Source organism: Aedes albopictus, chromosome 3, assembly GCF_035046485.1.
Source record: "Aedes albopictus strain Foshan chromosome 3, AalbF5, whole genome shotgun sequence".
Taxonomy (NCBI): domain Eukaryota; kingdom Metazoa; phylum Arthropoda; class Insecta; order Diptera; family Culicidae; genus Aedes; species Aedes albopictus.
The window spans coordinates 317,975,280-317,998,620 of NC_085138.1; the positions used below are offsets into that span (position 1 = coordinate 317,975,280).

The 23,341-nt window shown below is 40.8% G+C and overlaps 1 protein-coding gene across 13 annotated transcripts in view; it reads left to right on the top strand.

The window, feature by feature from the left end:
- The window catches only part of LOC109401225 (uncharacterized protein DDB_G0284459), a 337,393-nt gene extending 322,617 nt beyond the window's left edge, over positions 1 to 14,776 (top strand). For 9 of the 13 annotated variants that reach the window (XM_062842581.1, XM_062842583.1, XM_062842582.1 and 6 more), the window contains 2 exons: positions 4,264 to 6,888; positions 13,246 to 14,776. In XM_062842581.1, the coding sequence (XP_062698565.1) occupies positions 4,264 to 6,888; positions 13,246 to 13,627 (3,007 nt within the window). In that variant the 3' untranslated portion in view covers positions 13,628 to 14,776. Of the gene's footprint in view, positions 1 to 3,451; positions 4,175 to 4,263; positions 6,889 to 13,245 lie in introns of all 13 variants that reach the window. The other 4 variants (XM_062842580.1, XM_062842587.1, XM_062842589.1 and 1 more) reach the window with 3 other exon arrangements.
- Positions 14,777 to 23,341: the final 8,565 nt, after the last annotated feature.

The window sequence follows — 23,341 nt, forward strand, 5'->3', positions numbered from 1 at the left end:
ACAAGGCAAAAGTCGTCCATACATCGTTTATTGATTGCACGCTTCTGAGCTGAGAAAACTGCAAGTGAGTGTAACTCTTTACAAGTGAGTGTTCCCATCCCTGACAGGCGTATCTACAATGATCGATTTCTCTTCGTCGATTTTCTCTTCGGATTATTCCGGAAAAATACGACCACTATTCGGATGATTTCTCGGTGTATTTCGGCGAAGGACGACTAGGACTAGCATCTAAACCAATAAAAACAAACAAAAATGATTTAATGGCCAAGTTATTAGCCGAAGAGAAAATCGATGAAGAGAAATCGATCATTGTAGATACGCCCGTATGATACTGAGCGCGAGAATTGGATGGATTTCTAAACGATGTTTTGTACTATTTTTTAAGCAATTCCTGGATTATTTATTGAATATTCTAGTAATATTTTCTCAAGAATTTTTGGAAGACATTCCTGCAGAAATACTTCGAACAATTCCAAATGGAATTATACTGCCGTAATTCTGCAAAGTGACGTAAGCGACATTGATAGTTTTGGCCCAATTTTTGGTTATTATGCATATAACTCTTGCTCATCCTTTAAGTTTCTTTCCATAGATGCTAGATTACGACTAGATCTTGCATCCTAATACAGCAGACATACCACAGTGTTATTTTTGCACCAGATATTATATATAATATACCAAAAAATATCGACATTTTGAATGGCGCTTACGTCACTTTGCAGAATTACGGCAGTATAGGAGCAATCTCTAGTGGAACTCTGGCAAGAATATAAGGTGAAATCCCTGAAGAATACCTGCAGAAATAGCTTAAAGGATCTTTGGAGACATTCCCGTAAGAAACCGCGGAAATAGCACTGGAACAATCACTAGAAGAAGCTCTAAAGATATCCCAGGACGAATCCCCAAATAAATATCTAGTGAAATCCCTAGATGAATACTTGGAGGAATCTCTGGAGGAATCCATGATGGAATCACTGCAGCAAGCTTTTTAAAAATTCTTGGAGAATTTGTACAGAACAAGGAACAAATCCTAAACAATCATTTTGATTTCTCAAAACTACAATGCTGATTTGCATATTCAGATATTGGGGGACCATGCCTCTTAAAATCAAACTCAAGTCAGCCCCCCCCCCCCCCCTTTGGGCCCTTCCACAAAAATATCGTAGCTACCGTCAAGGCGCCTTTCACCGTGGGGGCTCCATTCACCGTGTGCCTTCGAATATTTTTTCATTATTTCCATATTACGATTGAATGATATGACAATTTCCCTCCAATCTCATCAATACAACACTAATGTATTGTTACCATGTCAAAACGCTCATGAGAAACATTTAAAAGTATCATTTTGACACTAAAGTGTGTTTACATGAAGCGGGTTTCTGCTCATTCACTGCATTCATAGTAAAAAAACGAAAACTGCGCTAAGGTGATTTAAGCGATAAACTAAATGTAGTAACGTTTTTATTCCACCAAGAAGCAATTAAATTCACATATCAGGTATGTATTTTGCACTACCGAAGTAAGTTTAACAAGAAAGTACGATTACTCGTACTTTTTAATTGAAACAAAAAGGCACGGTAAATGGGTACCCTAAAAATCAATGGTCTCCATTAACCGTGCCCCATATTGTCCCATATATCTAGAAAAAATCAAAAATTTGAACATTCGTTTTTCTAATAAAATCTTGCAAGTTATTACTTGAAATGAATTTAAACGAAGAAAATTCCCTTGGCTGGGTTGTTTTGATCATTTTTAAACAAAGTAGAATAAAATTTTTCATACACGGTGAATGGGTCCCTACTACCACGGTGAATGGTGACCTACCACGGAATTAGGCGACCCTACTACCCTTTACTAATTGTACTCTGTCACCAAATTTTGTGAAAATTTTTCTACTTTTGTGGATATTGCTTTAATTTTAACCTATAACGAAGGCAATTAAAAGCGACACCAACAATGTTTATAAGACTGGTGTCAAATGACAGCCCTTATTTGCCCCGAATCCTCTTAGATCCACGGTGAATGGTGCCTTGACGGTACACCAATTTCGTTACTGTTATTTTATGCTGATCTGAGCTATCCTAAACGTAGCCACTACCCAAACTAGGCAGGATTAAACTCTTTACAATTACAGCACAACAAAAAACAGCAGCAATAAAACCAGATAGGTATCGATTGGAAAACGCCAAAGGCGATGATAGGTACACAGAATACACTGTGTAAATCGCATAACGCGAAACCATATAGGTGAAAATTTTAACTAATCAATGACATCTTCATTGTTCAGCCTCAAGTTTGAGTCCAAAGAAGGGCAGCTGATAGTCTCGGAGAAACACAAGGTCCACTGCACCATTGCTCCGGTTAGCGCAGTAAGGACAAAATACTGTGGAGGGCGCCCTGATACTCCACAGGCTCCGTTAGCGGTTAGGTTTTTATTAGGCCACCTAGCCATTCAGTTCTATGTAGCCATGGGAAGCATACAGCCGCATCACACCATGACTTAGGGGTCACCTGTTCAGTGGACGCTTACCACCGGAACACACGGGCCACAGTGTTATTCTTAGCCAATTTAGACAATCGCTACCGACACTACACAGTTATCTAGCAGATCGAGAAAAGAACATAATATTGACGATCAACTTTATACGGACTCGAACAGCCGGCTATTCCTTAGCCAACGTTGACAGACATTCCTAGAGTTTCAGCAAAAGAGACAACCGAACGCATGAACGTACCGAGTTAAATCCGCTGTGAGAACTCAGTAAAAAGTCCTAGACTTTAAATGCAATGCCAAAATCCAGTATCGGCTAAACCTCTCTGAAGGCTTAACTAGAGGACCACAAGGCATACATATGTACCTAATAACGCTGGAAGGCTAGGCCTATACCACGTTGATTTACGTCGTTCGTATCCTACGTACCTAGTACAGTACATATTCAGCGAAGTATGTCAAAAGTTCAGGCAAAATTTGAATCTTTTGCCTACATATTTACAAATTCGGTTTTCTTTATTCAACTGCTGTTGGGCTGGGATCGGCCAAGCTAAGAAATTATCAAAAATTAACTCTACATGAATTGGAGTGATGGCCCTGAAAAGGGCCGTTTGGTTTGGTTGGATGTAGCACAAGGCTCGTCCAGGCCGGAAGGGACTGGCCAATAACGGTGGTGATTAGCCTTGAAAAAGACTGTTTCTCCTACTTACTCAATCGAAGACAAACTTAACATTTTCAATTATCAAGTATATTTATACCATTTTTACAGTGCTTCCGAATTAAACATCTCTAATTGTAAAAATGTAATAAAAGCCAAAAAAAGTGTGCAGCTGCTTTTCTGTGACAATTTTGTTTGGTGTGATCTGTTCAATCCTACTAAACCTACTAACCACCACGCTTCGATCAACTAACAACAACCCGTATACCATTTCCCTTTTGCCCACCTTTTTGTCCTTCCAGTGATGCATCCTTTTTCACTCCCACCAATCAACCCAATCAAGCTCAAGCCCTAGCCAAGCGTTCGTCTCTGAGTTGTACGGCCACCACCACCAGCCTGGGGGACTCCAGCGATCAGTCGTCTCTCCGTACCGTGCCCAGTTTCGACACGTACGAGGAGTTCTTCTACTACTACGAGAAGCAGGATCGCCGGAGGGCCGCCAAGGAGCAGTTCGATGACTACCACGGTGGCGAAAGTATCCAGGAAGAGGAAGAACTGGAGATTCCCTTTACCAATACGATTCGGATGCCGAGGATTCGGGAGGGCAAATCGACGAAACATGGTTCCAAAGCGGGTGGCCCAAGCGATTTGGACGAGGAGAACTTCGTTCCTCCTTTCTACGATTCGAATCAGTTGCATTCGTTGACTGTCGGGACTAGTGGAGGTGGTGGTCTGTACGGTGAAGGTCCATCGGGAACTAGTTCGGGTCGAAAAAAGGGGTCTCGAATACCGAAGAAAGTCGCTAGAGATAGAAGTTTGCACCGCATGCACGAGTTAAACCATCAACAGCAAGAGGACGACGGGCTCGAATCCTTCTGTGCCAGGGATGGTGGTAGTGGTAGTGGTGTTGCTGGTCAACAACCAGCAGAGATGCTTTCTAGACGATTCCGTATGGAGCGGGTAGAGTGCTTTGACTTGGCGCGCGATCGCAACGAAATCATCCAGTACCATAACGAAGATAGCACGTAATTGAGTTTTGAATGTTTTTCATGAGTGTTTTCTTTCTTCTTTTCTCTTCCTTTTCTTTGTCTTTTTTGCTTGAATTTACTTACAGCGGGTTTTCCCCGGAAAGGTATGATCCGTTCCTGTCTGCGAAGAGGCAGCTGGAAGAGTTGTTCTCACCATCTTCCAGCTACAATGCCTCGGCGTCTGCACGCCAACAGCAGCAGAACGGCAGTAGTAGTCGATCGACAACTCCACTGACTCCGACAGCCAGCAGTATGAGCAAATCCGTAGTGACTCCGACGAGCAAGACTTCCCCGGTTAACAACTCGAACTTCAGACGAGCCTCATCCCTTCGAATGCCCCGGAAGGTGTCACGACCAATGTACATAGAGAAAGCCAAATCCAACATCCAAAAGGGTATCACAGACGACGGGCCGGTTTCACCGAACTTCCTGAAGTCCTCCGAGTATGACGAAATTCCGATCAAATCGGCCTTCAATGCGCTCCAAATGGCGGAGAAGCCAAAAATGCGCGACTCCAACACGGTGAGAAAGAATCTCAAACTGGACATCAAAGATCCGAACATGCCGGCCATGGACGTTCCGCTGTCGAAGACGGATTCTTTGGCCGTATTTTTGAAATACGAACACGAGCTGAATCTGGCGGCGATGAGCGAAAAAGACATGAAAGACAAGAGCAACAGCTTGAGTAAACGGTCTTTGTCGCTAGGCGGACACGAAAGAAAGGAGTCGATGCTCTACGGAGGAGTAACTGGCAACGGTATGAAGCCTGACCAATCGCCTCAAGACGAAAAAGACAAAGCGGACAAGATCCTTCAAGACATCCAACCATTCAAAAAGCTTCAGCAAAAGCTTATTCCGATTAAGTTAGAACCTATTAACATAACCTACAGTAACAATAGCAACGCTCAGAAGACTAATAATATTGGCAACACTGGTACCAAGCCCAGTGTTAACACTAACACTAAAACCAGTAACAATGTCACCAGTACCAATACTACTAGCTCCAGCAAACCAACCGTAATATCACTTGATGCTATCCTTGGGAAGAAACCAAAACCGCCTGCTCCGCCTCAGCTGGAAGAAAAAGAGAACCGCAAAGATCCGAACTATATCGATCCGAAGCTGATCAACAAATGCGACAACCTTCCCATTATCGCTGCTACCAAACTATCGCCTTCCGAATCGGAACGAAGTACGAAAACGATCGAAATTTCCAAGAAACCGACAGATTCGAACCGATTAGCAGAATCTTCCAACAGTTCACCGGAGAAGTCCGGTGGCGGTGACGGCGGAGGGCCAAAGCCATTGCCGAATAACCTTACCGACGAGAGTAGTACAAAAGACGATTCTTACGACAAACGACCGGGTTTGATCCGACAGAATGGTACCGGTAGCTGTACTAGCAGCAGCAATGGTAGCAGAGATAGCAGTCGCGAAGAAAGCCCCGTCGAGCAACAGCTGAACAGGCCTTCGTTGCAACACCAAAGCCGTCTAGAAGATATCAAACCTTCGACGCCAGATTCTGGACTGGAACGGACCACACCAAAGCCATCTACTCCGATTCCAGTCCAGCAGAAGCCCGAAAGACCGCCGCTACCTTCGTTTGACGACTTTGACTTTGACGAATTCATTTCATCCTTCGAAGACGAAAGACGATCCTTCAGAAATGCCCTCTATTCTCGTAATACCAACCCTAACTTCAACTCCAGTAGTAATAGTACCAATTTTGTTCAGCATACGAGCAACCGTAGTCTGTTGGATAACAACAGTGTGAAGAGTGTTACTAGTTTGAACGGTAGCGTTAGTAGTACTAGTAGTCCTAGTCATTTCAACCATCCCAATAGTTCCCACTACAACAGCCCTCTCAATACCAATGGTAGATCTGAAGAAAAACAGACGTCGACGACTCTCCATCCACAACAACAAAAGGAACCACCGCAGGTGCCACGACGGCGCCACATCGGAGAACCTGCGCATGCCCCGTCACACAGCACGGTCCGGAATCTTCCCAGCCTACACGGCAATAGCGTAGCGAAACCATCAGAACCACCAACTCCGGATATCATGTCACCAAAGGCCTTCGGTTCCCCTAACGATTACATCAACAACAACAGCAAAAATATAGGCTCGCTTACACGGGACTCCCCATCGGCATCCCGCCTTGGCAGTGGTAATTCTTATAACCTTCACCATCAGCCATACCAACAACACCAACAACAGCAGCAGCCCTCAACACCGAACAACAACTACAACACGATTTCATCACACATCGTTCCACAGCCATACACAGCCGGCCCCGGTTCGCCACTGCTAGACTACCGCGACCGGCACGGCAGCAATAGTCGGCACCAGTCTCCACTGTTGTCGTCACCGTCGCCGTCGCCAGCTGCATCCACCACCACTACCAATGGCAACAGCATCAGCAACGCCGGTATTGGTGGACCTGCAGCCGGGGGCAATAGTGGCAACGGCGGCAGTGGCGGAAGTATCAGTTTCGATGATCTCTCTCCGACAGAGCGAGACCTGATGAAGAGCGTCCAGGAGCTGGACCGGATGTGCGAATCGTCCTCGTCGATGTATCCGGCCGACTCGGACGAGATGTCCAGCGTCGAGGGCTACCCGTTGAGTAATTCTTCGCGGGGCGATGGCCGCAGCTACCGAGGACCTTCGGCCGAGGGATCGAAGTTTAGCGCTGATTCGGCCTATGGCAGGTGGGTACTTAACTTTTAATATCTTGAAGGTCTGATAAGGGCACATGATTGTGGGTTTATTTTTACTAATGGTTGTTCACGAAAGCAGGATACTCTTTTTTACAGTTAACCGCAGTATGTAGGTCGGAGCAACGAAATGTGAAAGTTATCAGCACTGTCACGTTTCAGTTCGATACTTGCATAATTAAACACTTCTCTGAAACAAACGAGCTGCTACGAACTATCGTCCGACTGACCGATTCGATAGTCCCTTCATTGCCACGATTAACTTAATTATTTTTGACGTAGATCAATACGTTTATGCACATCGGATCCGCTTCTCTTATACCGGTCTTCTACCAATACTTAATGAAGCAACAAGCGCTCTGCTTCGTCGATTGTAGATTCTCATGAACTACAGTTTCCGTCGAACAAGCATCCCGAATCAGCAATTGATACCTCGTTGACCTTCTCAAACCGTATACCGTATACCTCCAAATGTCTTTTCTAGACATCTGCGTTTTAGGCGGGTGTACAGTTCCACCATTCCAAATGTTCTGGCGATAATGTCCATTGTCGTCCGGATAGCACACAAGCCGGATTTTGTGAAAATCGTACCCCAGCTGTTGAACCAGGCAACACCTTCCAGGGCGATGTTGAAGAGAAGGTATGGGAGTCTGTTACCTTGTTGCAGTCCCCGGCAAGATTCTAATGAACTGGATAGTTCACCCGAAACCCTTACGCAGTTTTGTATCGGAGTATCGGAGTTTGCCACTTATTTGCCGAAAGAACATCACGAACCCGTACTCTGTCTCCGTTGGAAAACGAGCCAGCAACGGAGGTTGCTGATCTTCCTTCCGGATTCTTCGGTAGCATCAGGTCCAGGCGAGATTTGATCTGTGTTCCGAACACGGATGAGTATTATCCGGTTGACGGATGGATCATCTTCCGATAGGTCATCAGGATTGGTAGCTGCGATATCCAGTTCCGTTGTCGAACAACGAAGAACCTTGAGCGTCTGTTTAAAAGTCTGAACATAACGTTAAGCTTGTCCATTTGTTGGTGGGTGGTAGGAGGCATCCATCTTATGGATATTTCGGTTGTTCCATTCTACTTCAAGAATCTCTGGAACGAGTCCACCGTGAACTGTGTTCCGTGGTCACTCACAAACACCGTAGGGATTACAAAATGGCTGACAATCTCCCGGTACATTCGTTATTTAATTTCGGCTGTGATCGAATTGCAGACTTTGATTTCGACAGATTTCCGGAACCAAACTTCGTAGTCAAAGGACTGCAACCCTTTTATGTTCAATGAAGATCTTTGTAATCGCATGGTCATCCGGCACTAGGATGAATCTTCGGCCGTCCAAGTACTGGAAGAACTTTTTGATGCCGAAGATGATGGCGTTTTTCTCAGGAATCCCAGGAATCTTTCGCGATTTCCTCGCAAATTCGTTTCAGGACTCCTCCTGGGAGATCTTGATGAGATTCTTCCAGGGGTTTGTTTAGGATTCCTTCAGAAGTTCCCTCTGGGGTTCTTCCAGGAATTTCTCCAGAGATTCCTGAAGAGGTTTCTTCTAGAATTTCTCCAAGAACTCTTACCAGGATTTCTTCAGGACTCTTCCAGAGATTCTTTCCTGGTTTGCTTGAGGAATACTTTCTGAGACTGTTGCGGTTGTAGGAGGTACTGGCGAAAGTATTTCAGGCGTTCCTGTTTTTTTTTTAATTCCTTCCGAAATTTCTATAGACATTTATTTCGAGATCCCTATAGGATTACTCCTTCCAAAATTACCCAAGCAATTTTTCCGGGGATTCTTCCTGGAATTCTTTCCGCAGTTTCTCCACATTTTTTTTTCTAGGATACCTCTCTAGGATTTCCTTCTATGATTCTTCAAGGAGCTATATCTGAGATTCTTTTTGGGGTTCCTTCTGAAGTTTTTTCCTCCCCTGTTGGGGAAATTAAGCCCCTGCATCCAATAAGCTGAACTTTTGTGGCATAACTTTCTTCTGAAGTTACCCCTAGGGTCCTTCAAGGAGTTTCTTCTGAGATTCCGAACAGGTTCCACCTCAGGAACTGCTTCTGAAATTCCTTGTCGGACTTCAAGGGATTTCTCATGCAATTTCGCAGAATCCTCCAGGAATTCCATCCGAGATTCTCCTAATAGCTTCTGATGAACACCAGAAGGAACTTGCTGGAGTATTTCTTCGAGGAAATCCTGTGGGAACTTCATGAAGAAATCCATAAAAAATAACTGCAGGAGGAACTTCACAAAACACTCCCTAAAAAACTTCAGGAGGATTTCCATTAGAAACATCTGAAAGAATTCTAGAATAAGCTTTCAGAGGAATTCCAGAAGCATCTGCAGGAATTCAAAACAAAGCTTGAAGGAAACCAGAAAAGAGTTCCTAGATGAATCCGCACCAAATGCGGTAAGATTTTCTAACAAGTAACCCGATGTCAGTGGGAGTTTTCGAATCCTAGGTTGGCGGTGATATTGGCTATGGTAGCTACGTTGCCTTTGGTAACATGTGTTACCGCGTTTGAAGCGCATTTGGGCACCGTTTGCATCTTGAATGCACACAGCAATAAAACTTCCAGCCAACGATGCTTCGCGATAAGCTGTCGAAAAGCATCGAAAGCGATGAAAAGAGATGCTTGGCTAGAACGCAACGGCTCAACGGCGAAAAGGAAGAGTCAACTATGCTGATCAGTGTTGAGTCCGTTCGTGTGCTACTAGTATGGGAGGTTGATTGAATAAAGCGAGGATGGGTGAAAACGTATTCGTTGTCGAAAGCAATTCGCATCATTTCGCGAATGTTTTCATCAAATAGCAAGCTTGCTGAAAAGAATTTCTGAAGCACTCCTGGAAGTAGTTTCTGAATTCCAGAAGAATTTCTCAGAAAGAGTTCCAAAAGAATCCCGGAAAAAGTTCCCGAAGTATCCACGAAGGAGTTCCTGAAGAGATTCCAGAAGCAATTTCTGGCAGAAGCCTAGAAAAAAAAATCCCGGAGGAATCCCTGATGGAGCTCCAGAAAGAATCCTGGAAGTAGTTCCTAGAAGAATCCCGGAAGAGTTTCTTGGAGGAATTTCGGAAGAAGTTTCCGGTAAAATCACCGTAGAAATCCCTGAAGGAGTTCTTGAAAGAATCCCGGAAGGACGTCTTGGAAAAATCCCGAAGAAGATTTTGGAGGAATACAGAGTTTCCTGGTAATCCCACATAAAAATTTGTGGAAAAATCGCGGATGGAATTGCTGTGGAATCCCAGAAAACCCTACTGGAGGGGTGCCACCGTGCCGTTATCATGTCATAAATCAGCACACTTTCCCACGCACGCGCACCCTACATTTTGAATGTAATCAAACCACCCATGAAAAGCTGGCGAAATTCTTCTAAGTCCGAAGTCCAAGTCGTAAACAAACATGCAAGAACTCCGGGAGGAGTTCCTTCTGGGATACCTCAAGGAGTTCCTTCTAATATTATTCAAGGAGTTCCTTCTAGGACTCCCCCATTTTAGGATTACACCTTCTGAGATTTCTCCAGGAGGTCTTCCAAGGATTCCTGCAGATGTTCCTTTTAGAATCCCAGAAGGAACTCCTTATGAAATCTTTGGAGAAACTTCTAGACAAATCTCAGAAAGCACTTACAGTTCATAACCACGTGGTATGAAAAGGAACCACTGGAGGAATATCATAACAAGTTCCTGGAAGAATTTCAGAAAGAACTGTATGGACCAGAAGGAATCCCTTTAAAAAGAAATCAAAAAATATTTCCTCAACTCCTAAAAGAATTACAGAGAACTTCTAGAGGAATACTGAACAAACCACACGAGAACCCCGGACCAGGAATTCTTTCCGGGATTCCTTCATAACTTCTTTGTGAAATTATCCTAGGGATTCCTCTTGGGATTCCCCAGAAAGTTCTTTCTACGATTCATCCAAGGGTTTGTTCAGAATTCCTTCAGAGATACCATCTAGAGTTCTTTCAGAAGCTTCTTTTTAGGTTCCTAATGAGATCCCATCTGGTATTTCAACAGGAACTCCTTCGTGGATTCCTCAAGGATTTTTTTCTGGGATACCTCCAGGAATACTTTTCGAAATACATCCAGAAATTCATTTCGTGTTTTTTCTCCAGAAATTCATTCCAAGATTAATTCCAGGAGTTCCTCTAGGTCTCCTCAGGTTAAGATTTTTTCTGGGGTTTGTTCAGGATTCTTTCAGAAGTTCTTGCGTTGATTTTGTGAAGTTAGAGAAAACCTTTTTAGATTTCTGAAGGGATCCGTCTGGGATGGTCCCAAGAGTTCTATCTAAAATTGTTCTGATTATGTTAACGGGATTCTGTCTAAGATTTTTTTTAGGAGTACCTTCCGGAAGGCCTCTAGAAATTCCGTAAATCCTTCAAGAATTATTCCCGAGGTTCCTGCACGAATTACTTCCAAGATTCCTACCTTCTGAGATTTTTCTCTAGAAGTTTCTCCCAAGATTTCATAAGGAGTTCCTGCTGGGATCCTAAAAGGAACATCTGCAAGAATCGCAGAAAAAGTGTGAGAATGTATGGGGAAATGGGAGGTAATCTTACGTTTTCATCGATGTATCATTGTTGCGGTCAACGATCACCTGAATATTTCGATGTTCTGAAAAGCTAAGACTTTCAGGTTTCTAATGGCGAGTTCAGATTTGAAATCGGTTGTTATGAACACAACGAAAATGGAAATTTAATTAAACATACAAAATGAAGATTATTTAAAAAATTTCAACTTCAAATGAAAGGTTCTCTTCATAGAAATGAGATTTTTTTTTTATTTTACAACATGATTTTTGAGATATTACAGTCAGGTTTTTTTTTACGCGGGGATACGTGCCGCGTAAAAAAAACTCAGTTCAAATTTCAAAAAACCGCGAAAGTCTCACCATCTCTCGACGAGTCATGCAAAAATAAGACGATGAAAATTTTTTTTATATGGAGTTTTCATTTACGCGGCCGCGTAAATCAAAACCGCGTAAAAAAAGACCTGACTGTACGTAATAAATTAGGTGCAATTTAATGAAAAATCATCATTCTTGTCACCTTGGCAAAAATTCAACTCGTCCAAAGTGGTTCTCATCCTTTTTATCGTATTCAAGCAAACAAGCAAGAAAAAATTGAAATCCCAGACTTTATTTGTTTATCGGCCTGGTTTCAGCGAGAATTACCCATGGCAAAATTCGATCACATTTATTGATCATTATGGTACTCTCTGGCTTGACAGATGGAATGATAATCATCTTCACCAACGGCATGGCCTACTCAGTTATGATTATTATTGTCACCAAACTACCACATCTCCTTTTGTCACAATAATAATGCAATTTTGGCCTACTTCACAGATGTTCCTCTATTTTGCACTGCATCAGTCAATTGTCAAATCGGATTTTATGCTATCTGAAGTATAACTAGTTGCACTTTTTTGCAATTCGTTTATCAAAATCTTTCTGAAATGCACTAGGTATTTATCATAACTTGTTTGAAAAAAAAAACTACATTTGTCGATCATTTGTGTTGGAAGATATAAATAACTCAATTCTCTTTACTATTTATGAAGAATTTCTATTGCTTTATCATGCTTTATCATCAGTGAACATAATTCTTATTAGACTTTTCCATTGTTTATTAAATTCCCCTTATCTAGTTTAACCTTGTTTTCTGTCTCCCGGCCTAGCCGATTAAATTGTCAACTGACGCTTTTGCTTTTGCGTCTCTCTCCTTGGAGGCAAGATATTATTGCCAGCTACCGCCGCTTTGGCGTCTCCCTCCTTTCTCTGAGGCGAGACATTATTGCCGTCTACGGCCGGATTTTCATCCGGAACAGATGCTATCCGTCGGAAAACAGACTACTTATAATTACCTAAAGCTTCAACTGGCTCACCCAGTTTCTACCAGCAGGAAAAAACACTCTCTTGTACTTTTGCCGTTTCCTCCCTTGTTTTCGTTGATCTTCACGAGGTGTATAGCCGAAAGATCATCACCGCGTTTCCAGTCGAATAACCGCTTCTTCAAGATGGTTTTCTTGTTGATTCTCCAAAGTTCCGCTGCTGAGTTCAGCCAATGTGGTACTCTTTGGCTTGACAGATCGAATGATAATCATCTTCACCAACGGCTTGTGATTATTGTCACCAAACTACCACAATCATCATTATTTTACGTTAGCTTCGTGAACAACCATTAGCAAAATCGTCCGATCAATCTGCCCCAAAGGTACATCAATCAATCCACACACGATCTCATGTAATCCGAAAGCATTCCGCTCCGAATAATTATCTAATGCTCTAATTGATGGCGCCATACCATAGCCCTTCACTAACCCCAAACCCACACTTGTCCACAACCTATATCGTCCAGCAGCTTGTCCCGCCAGTCTCCTCCGGAGCAGCATCACAACAGCACGATCCGCCGTGCGTACGGCCATCACCGAGGTGGCAGCAAGTCCACAGCCGCCGCCAACAGCAACAACAACAGCAACGCCACTAGTCAACAGGATCCGTTCGACAACTCGAGCGGTTCCGAATCCTCCCTGCCACCAATAACGGCCACGTTGAAAACGCAAAAGGCCGAACTGCATGCCAGTGGCAGGGCGGTAGGAGGAGCTCCGCTGAAAAATGCCACTCTGCAGCAGCAGCAACAGCAAATGTCCAAATTCTGCCACGAGTGTGGCTCTCGGTTCATGATCGATACGGCCAAATTCTGCATGGAGTGTGGCATCCGGAGGATAATGATAGACTAAACTATGTCAGTTTTTGTTTTATTATATGCAGTTTTCTTTAAGACAAGTTTGTAGGAAAGCACACCGTCTCTATATTAGTTCGTTGATTTGAGCAGAAGACATTGTTAGGATTGTGAGAGAAATAACGAAGAAAATTCTAGTGGCATAACTTTTCCCTGATTAACATTCGTAATCCTATGTTTTGTATTTTTAATACATAATTGTTAAAAAAAACTCACTTTTTACGTTTGTTTCTTTTTTGAGTTACCATTCGATGAGCCCGAATCATGTAAAGCTAACAAATGATCAACCACTTTAGAACGAACAAAATAAATAGATACACACATTAATTAACAAAGACTGAATCTGCAAGTGTTTAGCAAATAAAACCCTTGAACCAATTGCACCATCTTTCTCGATCCAAGTAAGATTACGTTTTTATCTCTATCCCAAATTAGTATGTACTAGATATGTACAAGGAAAGCATGTTTTTCATGCTGCGTGGTCAACTAGGAAATGGACGGCCCAATATGGACCTAAAGTAGGAAACAATGCGGTTGATAACCAGTAAATGATAGAACTCAATCGTTCGTAGGCGTTTCAATTCTCAAAAATGACTATTGAGTAAAACCGATGACTAATTCTGAAGCATGCCTTTCAATGTACCTATCGAAACATATTTTCAAGAAAATGCACCGCAGCACCACACTTTGCTTTAGTCACTTCAATAGGAGTTACAAACACAATTCAGTTTATTGCAGATATTATTCATAAAGTTTGCGAAAACTTCCCGTACCCAAATAAAAGGAAATATAAATAAAAAGTTCGAACAAAGTGTATGAGCATTGCTTCCCTTACAGTAACGTAAAAACAACTATTTATATAATTAGGATATTTATGCACACGACAAAGTGTTGAAAAACGATCAAAACGACAGTTGCACTGTGTAAAGAATCGAAAAGTCGGAGGAAGTTTACGCTTGTTTATTTTTTTTTTGTTTGGATTTATAACGATTACTATCGAAAGAATACCGTAATTGGGACCCCCGAAAATTGTAGTAGGATACACACTTGTGCAGTAACGTTAGTTATGGAAGTCCAGTGTTTAACAATGCATTTTAACAAACATAACAAAAGCCAATACATAAACGGATGATATGATGTACAGTTATCGGTTGTTGTTGTCATTGAAGGTATCCGAAATCCCGAAAAATGTGAAATGTTGTATTTACTTTTCTGCATTTGTAGTTAGTTTCGATCAGCAGCAAACCCGTGAACCCAGTTTTGCTTCTTTCATGTAGGGGATTCACTGAACAGTAGGTGGATTCACTTAACAGCGTAAACTGATTAAACGTCGCTATCACCAAGGCAATCTTTGATTATTTCATTTCATGAAACATTTCAATAAACAGATAATCAATCATGGCTTACTCAGTGATTTAATCTGTTTAGTGAATACCCCTATTATAAATGAAGTATCGTGCCTCGAGCATGCTATATCTTAGAATAACATGAACAGTATGTTCAACCTTTCCTTATGGATGTCTTCAAGCAAACTATTGTTTTCAGCATCTTTTCGCTGTAATTTGGCAGAGTTGCTATGATAATTGCATCATCTTAATTAGCTCAAATATTAATTTGAGAGGCTTCAGTTTGATGGAATACTTAGGTAGTACAGTTCATGGATAACTTAACATAGAATTGTACCTAGCTCAACTCTGCTTGTGCAGAATTTGACCTGAGTTGACTGATTGGCATTTGGCAGATGAGGAGTCTCCATTTAACATTCTTTGCACATTTTAGTGTTCCTTCGCATACTTGCGTATTCAGGCACCGGTGTTCAACAAACTGGGGAACCTGTACTAATTTGTTGCGACCACATTTTATGGATAACTCGCTTCCATTGCATTGGTACTCCAAGAGAGTTTCATTGTGGTTTTATTACTACAACAACGCCCTCCATTGTGGTACACCATAACTATTGCTTTGGAAGAAGCATGTCCTCTGTGGTGTGTGCGGACCGCAGCAAGCGGTATTTCTGAATTGAACTCTGATCTGTTTAAGTTCAAAATATTTTCGGATAAACCATTCTTTTGTATACAGTAAAACCTCCATGAGTCGATATTGAAGGGACCATCGACTCAAGGAAATATCGAGTAGTGGAACAAAAATCCTTTGGGAAGCTTTTTGGGGGACCATCATAGTAACCCAGAAATTTTTTTTCAGTATGGAAAAAATTACCTCCATGAGTCGATATCGAGTCAAGGAACATCGACTCATGGAGGTTCGACTGTAGTTACGAATCTCTAGCTTCCGCCCCGAAAAAAACACTAAAAACCAACTAAAAAAAAAACTCTGCTTACCACAAATCTTCAGGAACAAATGGGGGTTTGCCCTATTCTTCCATAGGGATTTGAGTATTTCAAACATGTTTGGAAAGAGACGAACCAGCCAAGGGCTGAAAGTCTCTTTAATAAAGACAAATCAATCAATCAATGTTTTGAACTCTTGTAGTTTTCTTTTGGGTATTTTCATGGCGTGAAATAACTCAGTTTTACCCAGAAAGGGTGCGTGCGTTGTATTGTATTTGTATTTATGTTAATAATCCATCCGACAAAAAGTCTACTCGAATAAGTTAGTTAATAAAAAAAAAGAAACAATACAATAAAACTTAACAAATTAAAAAATACACCTTCATCTTCTTCTTCGGAGAGCATTGTGTAGCTGGCTTGAAGTTCTGCCAAACTCAAACACGGATTCTACCTCTAAAAACGCCCTAATCATCGCTGTCAGTGGCGCATGGTAACCATAGGCAGTGCGATGGTACCTGATTTGCAGCAACGTAGAATTCCGTAACCACCTTTGAGGAACTCGGAAGTCCAATTGCGCAAGTATTTCCGGGCAATCCACTTCGCCATTCAGAAACTGTGCTACAAATGTTGCCTGTTGTAAATGTCGTCCTCCTACGCTCCAAAGAATCTAAATCTAATATGTAGTAGGCACAGTTCACGTTGAGCAGCCGAGAAGATAACAGTCGTTCTGTCTAACCTCTCTGTGTCTGAAAGTTATTTCTATTTCCCTAGTGAAAGTAGAGCTACGTCTCCCGGCAAGAAACTCTTTAGCGCTACGCCCCGCGGCGGTAAAACCCGTGTTACACGTGTAACGTAACAGTGACTATCGCGTAACTATCGCGTCTCGAAGTGAGCCTGATACCAGGGTATCATACTTCAGAAGTGCGATTCCATTCGCGGTGCGTAATAGTGCGTCCCCATTTGACGGTATAAAGTAGCGAAAAAACTTGAGAATACAAGTGACGAACCCTGCAGTTCGAAGAAAACAGTGATAAGTAGTGGAATGGAAAACCGTGCGTCTCCATCGATTCAGTGAAAATACCGATTGAACCATGCTAGTATCCATCCCTAATTCCCACCGCACCCGGGGTACACACTAAGATTCGGATATTCCAGCTCAGTAATTTTTTCACTGAGTTCAGTATTTTTCCATCTTTTTACTGAGTTTTCAACAGCAGATTTATCTCGGTACACTCGGTAACACTAGTTTACAAAATAAAACGAAAGTCGTAAACTTCTGTCAACGACCAAATTTTTGAAGCATAATTTAGCGCTGATTTCGAAACCGTGCTTCAAAAAAAATTAAAGTAGAACAGTTTTTAAGTTTTAGCTCAATATCGAGTTTTATAACTTTTAAAAATTTGGAAATCAATAAAATTCAAATATCTTGCGTTTTGTTCAACCAATTTTGAATCTTTTTCCATAAATCAAAAGCTGAATATAACACCATTCAAACATCTTAATGCAGGTTTCGCGTCAGATTGATGAAATTCAAGATATTGGCGAGTTTTAGGGACAATCTCCTTAAATTTTAGCAAATTTTCCAAAAATATATGAAGAAAAGTATTTTTTTCAATAAAAAAAAAAACAATTAAAAAATTCTTTCTCAACGTTTATTTGACATATCATATGAGTTACAGTAAAAAATTCAGCTCAATCGGAGCATTGACTACAGAGAATGAGATGTATGAAGTGAGCAACTTTGCTTAAAAATAGAACAAAAATAGATTTCAAATCATCAACCTTGTATGGAAAGTCGAAAAAATTTCCGCTCTACTGTAATTTTTTTCGTTCGCGTTTTCGAACTCAGGGCATGATTCTACACCAAAAACGATCATCAGCTTACCGAGTTCAAAAATGCTGTAAACTAGTGTAATCGTATTTACCGTTCACCAGTAACGATTTTTACCGTGCATCAGTAACTTTTGACAGTTTATTATCTGAGCTCGGTAACTCGTTTATAGGATATCCGTAAAAGAAACAACCGAGCGTACCGAGTTAAATATGCTGTTGAGAACTCAGTAAAAAGATGGGAAAAATACCGAGCTGATCTCAGTGTGTAGGCAGCAGGTGACTGCTGCCACTATACGCGGTTAACATTAGCGGATTAGTGTCTAGGGTGACCAGCCATATGATCAGCGTGCACAGAGATAGCACAGCGGCATATGGCCTCCACAAGTGGGGGAGACCCAGGTGGGTCAAACGGTAGAACGTTTCCCGCGTATCTCGACCCAAGAAATGAGTTTGGAGCTATCACCACTCTGCTCATGACAGGAAAAGGTGGAGTAAGCCTACCAACCGAGCCTTTCATTTTCGGAAAGAGTATTGAAGACCTTGTTGGACCAATCGAGTCAGCCAAAAGCGAAGCTCAGTGTAGTCGCTACGGGCTACGTACGAGAAAATCGCTTCAGGTGGAAAAACTGCTGAAGATGTCCAAAATCTGTGATGGTACGGAAATAGAAATCAAGCTTCACCCAACCCTTAATTCAAGTCGTTGTGTGATAATATCTCTTGATCTGATGAAGAAAGGCGAGGAGCACATCGTAGAACAGCTACATCCCCAAGGAGTTACTGCGGCACGACGAATTCTTAAGACGTACAAGGAACCAACCCGAGCAATAATCCTAACCTTCAACCGTCCGATTTTCCCCCGAAACAGTCAAAGTAGGATTACTACGAGTAGAAACACGACCCTACTACCCGAACCCTCTGTTATGCTTCCAATGCTTCCAGTACGGTCAAACTGTCCAACAAGAAATTTTGTCACGTTTGCTGTAAAAATCACGAAGATATGCAAGCATGGAATGACGAACCGTTTTGTTGCAACTGTGAAGGATCACATCGGAAACCAGTGAACCGAATTGAATGAAATTTTTAACGTACACTAACAATATGTATATGCTTCACAAACTATTAAAACATAGGTACTTTTTAAACGTTGAAAAAAGTTATCATGGATTGTGTGGTAGTTTAGCACATCAATAAGTAGGCCGAGGTCTTGGAATTATCATTATTAGTCGAGACGTCAACTGGATAAGTAAAGTACCACATTGGCGACGACGACGAACCCCGTTTGCTTTTGAGCCTTCGAAACGATTATCGGAGCGTTTAGCAAAACGACTCAGCGATTTTGGAGATCCAGACCATGAAAAAATCAAGATTCGTTTTCCGTGAAAGGACGTGCATGTGCTGCAAGTGAAGCTGATCATCAAGAAGGAACTCTCCTGCTCTGCCGAAAATATTGGACATCCTGCTGAAAAAAAAAATCAAGCCAAACAAGTTGTTGCCTAGGTAACGAACTATGGTTCCCTGAATCGGACAAAAAATAACAAGTTCCTTTGCAAGGGACTGCCTCAGGAACGGATTCAATCCGTTGTGCTAGGCGAAAAAAAAACCATTTACAATGTGGTACTTATCCAGTTGACGTCTCGACTAATAATGATAATTCCAAGACCTCGGCCTACTTATTGATGTGCTAAACTACCACATCTCCTTTTCTTTAGCAGCATATAAAGTTTAGCAGACATTGACGATAATTAGAGACGTAGAGCCTCAACATTTGATGCTTTTGCGTTTTTAGTAGTGTTTATAATAGAAATATCTTGCCAAGGCAACGCCGTCACCAATAGAATCACATGGATGTCCGATAGATATACCACATATAGAAAATTATGTGTAGTATTAAATCTAGAGCAATACAGTTTCTCATCGAATTATGGCAACACACTGTGCATTTTAAATATGTTGCCAAAATCGGAAAAATATGAATGTAATTTATTTTTAACAATTTATGTTGTTTTTTTATTGGAATCTCCATTGATTTTATTGTGCACGTATTGTACTTCATTACAGCATCTTCAGCAGGAAAAAAACGTAAACAATATCATTTGTTGTTGAACAGTCAAATTATTCAATGGTAGTTAATAGTGATTTTATTGGAAATTTTTATCAGGTTACCCTTATGAAATTCTTCTAAGGACTCTTACGGCGATGACATAGTACCGCTTCAAAGTGAGAGTGAAAGTGCGCGTCCATAGGATTTTCGTGAATTTGCTATTGTTGATATTCTTCTTTGCGGCTTCGCACACGCGCACTCCCACTCTCACGCGTAACTATAACGGCACCCTTATAAATGTATCAAAGATCCATTAGTTTATTTTCTCCAGCAATTTCTTTTGTTTTCCATAGATATCTTCAGAAATTCGTAAAAAAAACCCCAGGTATTTTTTTCAGAAATTCCCCCATTCCTTCAGAAAATCTTTGAAGGAACTTTACAGAAATTCTGCCATAAATGCCTACAGAGATTAATCCGAGAAATCCTTCAGGAATTATTCAACTGATTTCTAAGGTTTTCTAAAAATACCATTCCAAAAATTAGTTTTGGAACTTGTTTATAAAACTTCTGTGAAATCCCGTGGTTCTACAACACATCCTCACGTTCATTTCGTTTCACACTATTTAAACTAACTTCCACCACACTGTGCTTCCACCTTTCGTATCGATGCGCGTCGCTCACAGAGCTCCATAGTCTTCTAGCTCTTCATTCTAACTATCCTATCTACTCTACACGGTAAAAAATCTGCACTGTGATATGAACTGATTGGCACTTGAATTCGCACTACTGTTCAATCAGTTTGTTATCAATTACCGTCTTACCCCGCTCGTTCGACACGTTTTAATTCGACACTTTTTAATTCGTACCCCGCTTATTCGACACATGTCGAATTAAAAAGTGTTGAAATGTCACAGCGATGTACACTGTAAATGCAAAACAGTTTAATATTGCGCTTATACTCGCAACCGCAGCAGCTCCTCTTGCAGACGCTAATTCCGGAAGTTCTGTTTTGGTGCTGTTTGACGCCCAAACCGCCTGGAGACCAACCGGAATCGACTGAGGATGGCAACAATCGTAAAAAGAACGAGCTTTTCATTCGCACCACCGCATTATCTGTTGAAATTATGTTTCATAACAAATCCGGAAATCAAAACAAAAACAAAAATAGAGTTGCCAAATTTAAATGAGCAACGTGGTGTAGGGTGACCAGTTTGTCGAATTAAAAGTTTACCCCGGTTATTCGACAACAGTCGGTGTCGTATTAGCGGGGTAATACGGTACATATCATTTGACAAAGAACATCCAATGCCTCTTCAATTTTAATGGAACATCACATCAATTCGTTGTTGACAATGTTTTGATTTCAAAACTAGAATTAAAAAAAATGTGTTCAGCCGCAGCCAGATTCGATACCAGGACCTTCAGAGTCCCGATCAACTGTTTTACCACTACACTATTTCACGTCTGTTGGAGAGGCGTGAATCGAAGCGAACCACTTTCTACCACCTGTCATCTATATTTACTTTCATGCCCAAGACAGTCATTGCCAAATCAACAACTTTTCACTTTGGATCGTATTGCTTTCTACAGTAGTGCAAATCGAAGGGATTGTCAGTTGATTTCTCCGGTGGGTTTGTTTTGGTCCTCAAATCAACACTGACAGCATTGCGATCTCAAAGGAAAAGCAGTTCTGATCATGTTGATTAGGAAACTGAAAAGTTAAGGGATTTTTCCCTTACATCGAGCGTGCAGATTTTTTACCGTGTATGTTATCCGAGATGTTATCCATGTCAGGATACCACACATTCCTGGAACAATATTCGGCGCCGTCTTCGTCCACTTTCCTCGGCCTACTTATTGATGTGCTAAACTACCACAGATTGATTTTTTTTATTTTTCTCGAAAAAATATAAAATATAATATAATTTTTACATCAATGTCAATAAATTTTATTGTTGATATCCAAAGATTGTCCACTTCTGTGCTCAAGTTATCTCTAATCAGATATACAGGGTGTTAGGTTCCCGAGTGCAAACTTTTTAAAGGGTGATAGAGGACCATAAATGGAGAAAAAAATTGTTCTACGCATATGGTCAAATCTCAACCGTTACGTAGTTATTGAACTTCCCATGTTTATGACTCTTATTGCCTTAACTGGCAATAACTTGAAAATGGTCAAACTTGTCGAAGTTTTTTTACCCTTATTCGAAAGATTATTGAATTTTATAACAAATGGCATCTTTGAATCGATTGGTTTAGTTAAATAACTAAGTTTTCTAGAGCAAAATGGCTAAAAATAGTGTATTTTTATTGGTTGTTGTCAATTATCTTTGAAACATGCGTAATAAATAAAAAATCTTTCTTTGGCAAAGTTGTGGCCCCTGTTACACTCTACAAATCGTTCTTTGACACCAAACTTCTAGCTCTTATCGTTTTCTTGCAATTTTGATTTAAATGTGCGGCACAATGCGCAAAAAAGTGCTTTCCATGACAGTTGCAAATTTATGATCTGAAATGCGATGTTAAAATCAAAATTGCAACAAAACGATAAGAGATAGAAGTTTGGTGTCAAAGAACGAATTGTAGAGTGTAACAGGAGCCACAACTTTGCCAAAGAAAGAATTTTTATTTATTACGCATGTTTCAAAGATAATTGACAAAAACCAATAAAAATACACTATTTTTAGATATTTTGCTCTAGAAAACTTAGTTATTTAACTAAACCAATCGATTCAAAGATGCCATTTGTTAGAAAATTCAATAATCTTTCGAATAAGGGTAAAAACACTTCGATAAGTTTGACCATTTTTAAGTTATTGCCAGTTACGGCAATAAGAGTCATAAACATGGGAAGTTCAATAACTACGTAACGATTGAGATTTGACCATATGCGTAGAACAATTTTTTTCTCCATTTATGGTCCTCTATCACCCTTTAAAAAGATTGCACTCAGGAACCTAACACCCTGTATTAGAGCCTATTTAGATTGAAGAAAGAACATATTTAGTAATTGTTGTGTGGTATTGTAAATTTGATTTATTTTCCTCTATATGGGTAAAAATTTCAACCCGGTATAACTTAATTCGCCGTGAGAAAATATTACATTTTAACGTCGTATTAGGTATCAATATATTGTTGCGGGAAAACTTGCTTCTAAGGCAAGTAAATGGAAAAACACTAGAACTCCAATGGCGCTGTAGTCATTTTTCCAATTTAATTTGAAAGAACTACGCTTTATCTTTCGATTTCTAGTTTTGACTACCTTGATAAATCGGAAATAAAAAATATGCGACAGATAAAACTTTTTCATGTTTTACAGTTTTTGTGCACTTTTTGTTTAACTCATTGTGGTAAATATCACAGGCAATGTACATAAACAAAAGTTTGTTTGCATACATACAAGTATAAGTAATGGCTGAAATTTTGAAATAGTTTACATCATATAAAACAAAAACTAATCAGATGAAAAAAATATGCAAAGGTGGCATCGCTCAACAACACGATTGTGCTGGTTCATCACGAAAGGGATATACATATCCCACTTAAAGTT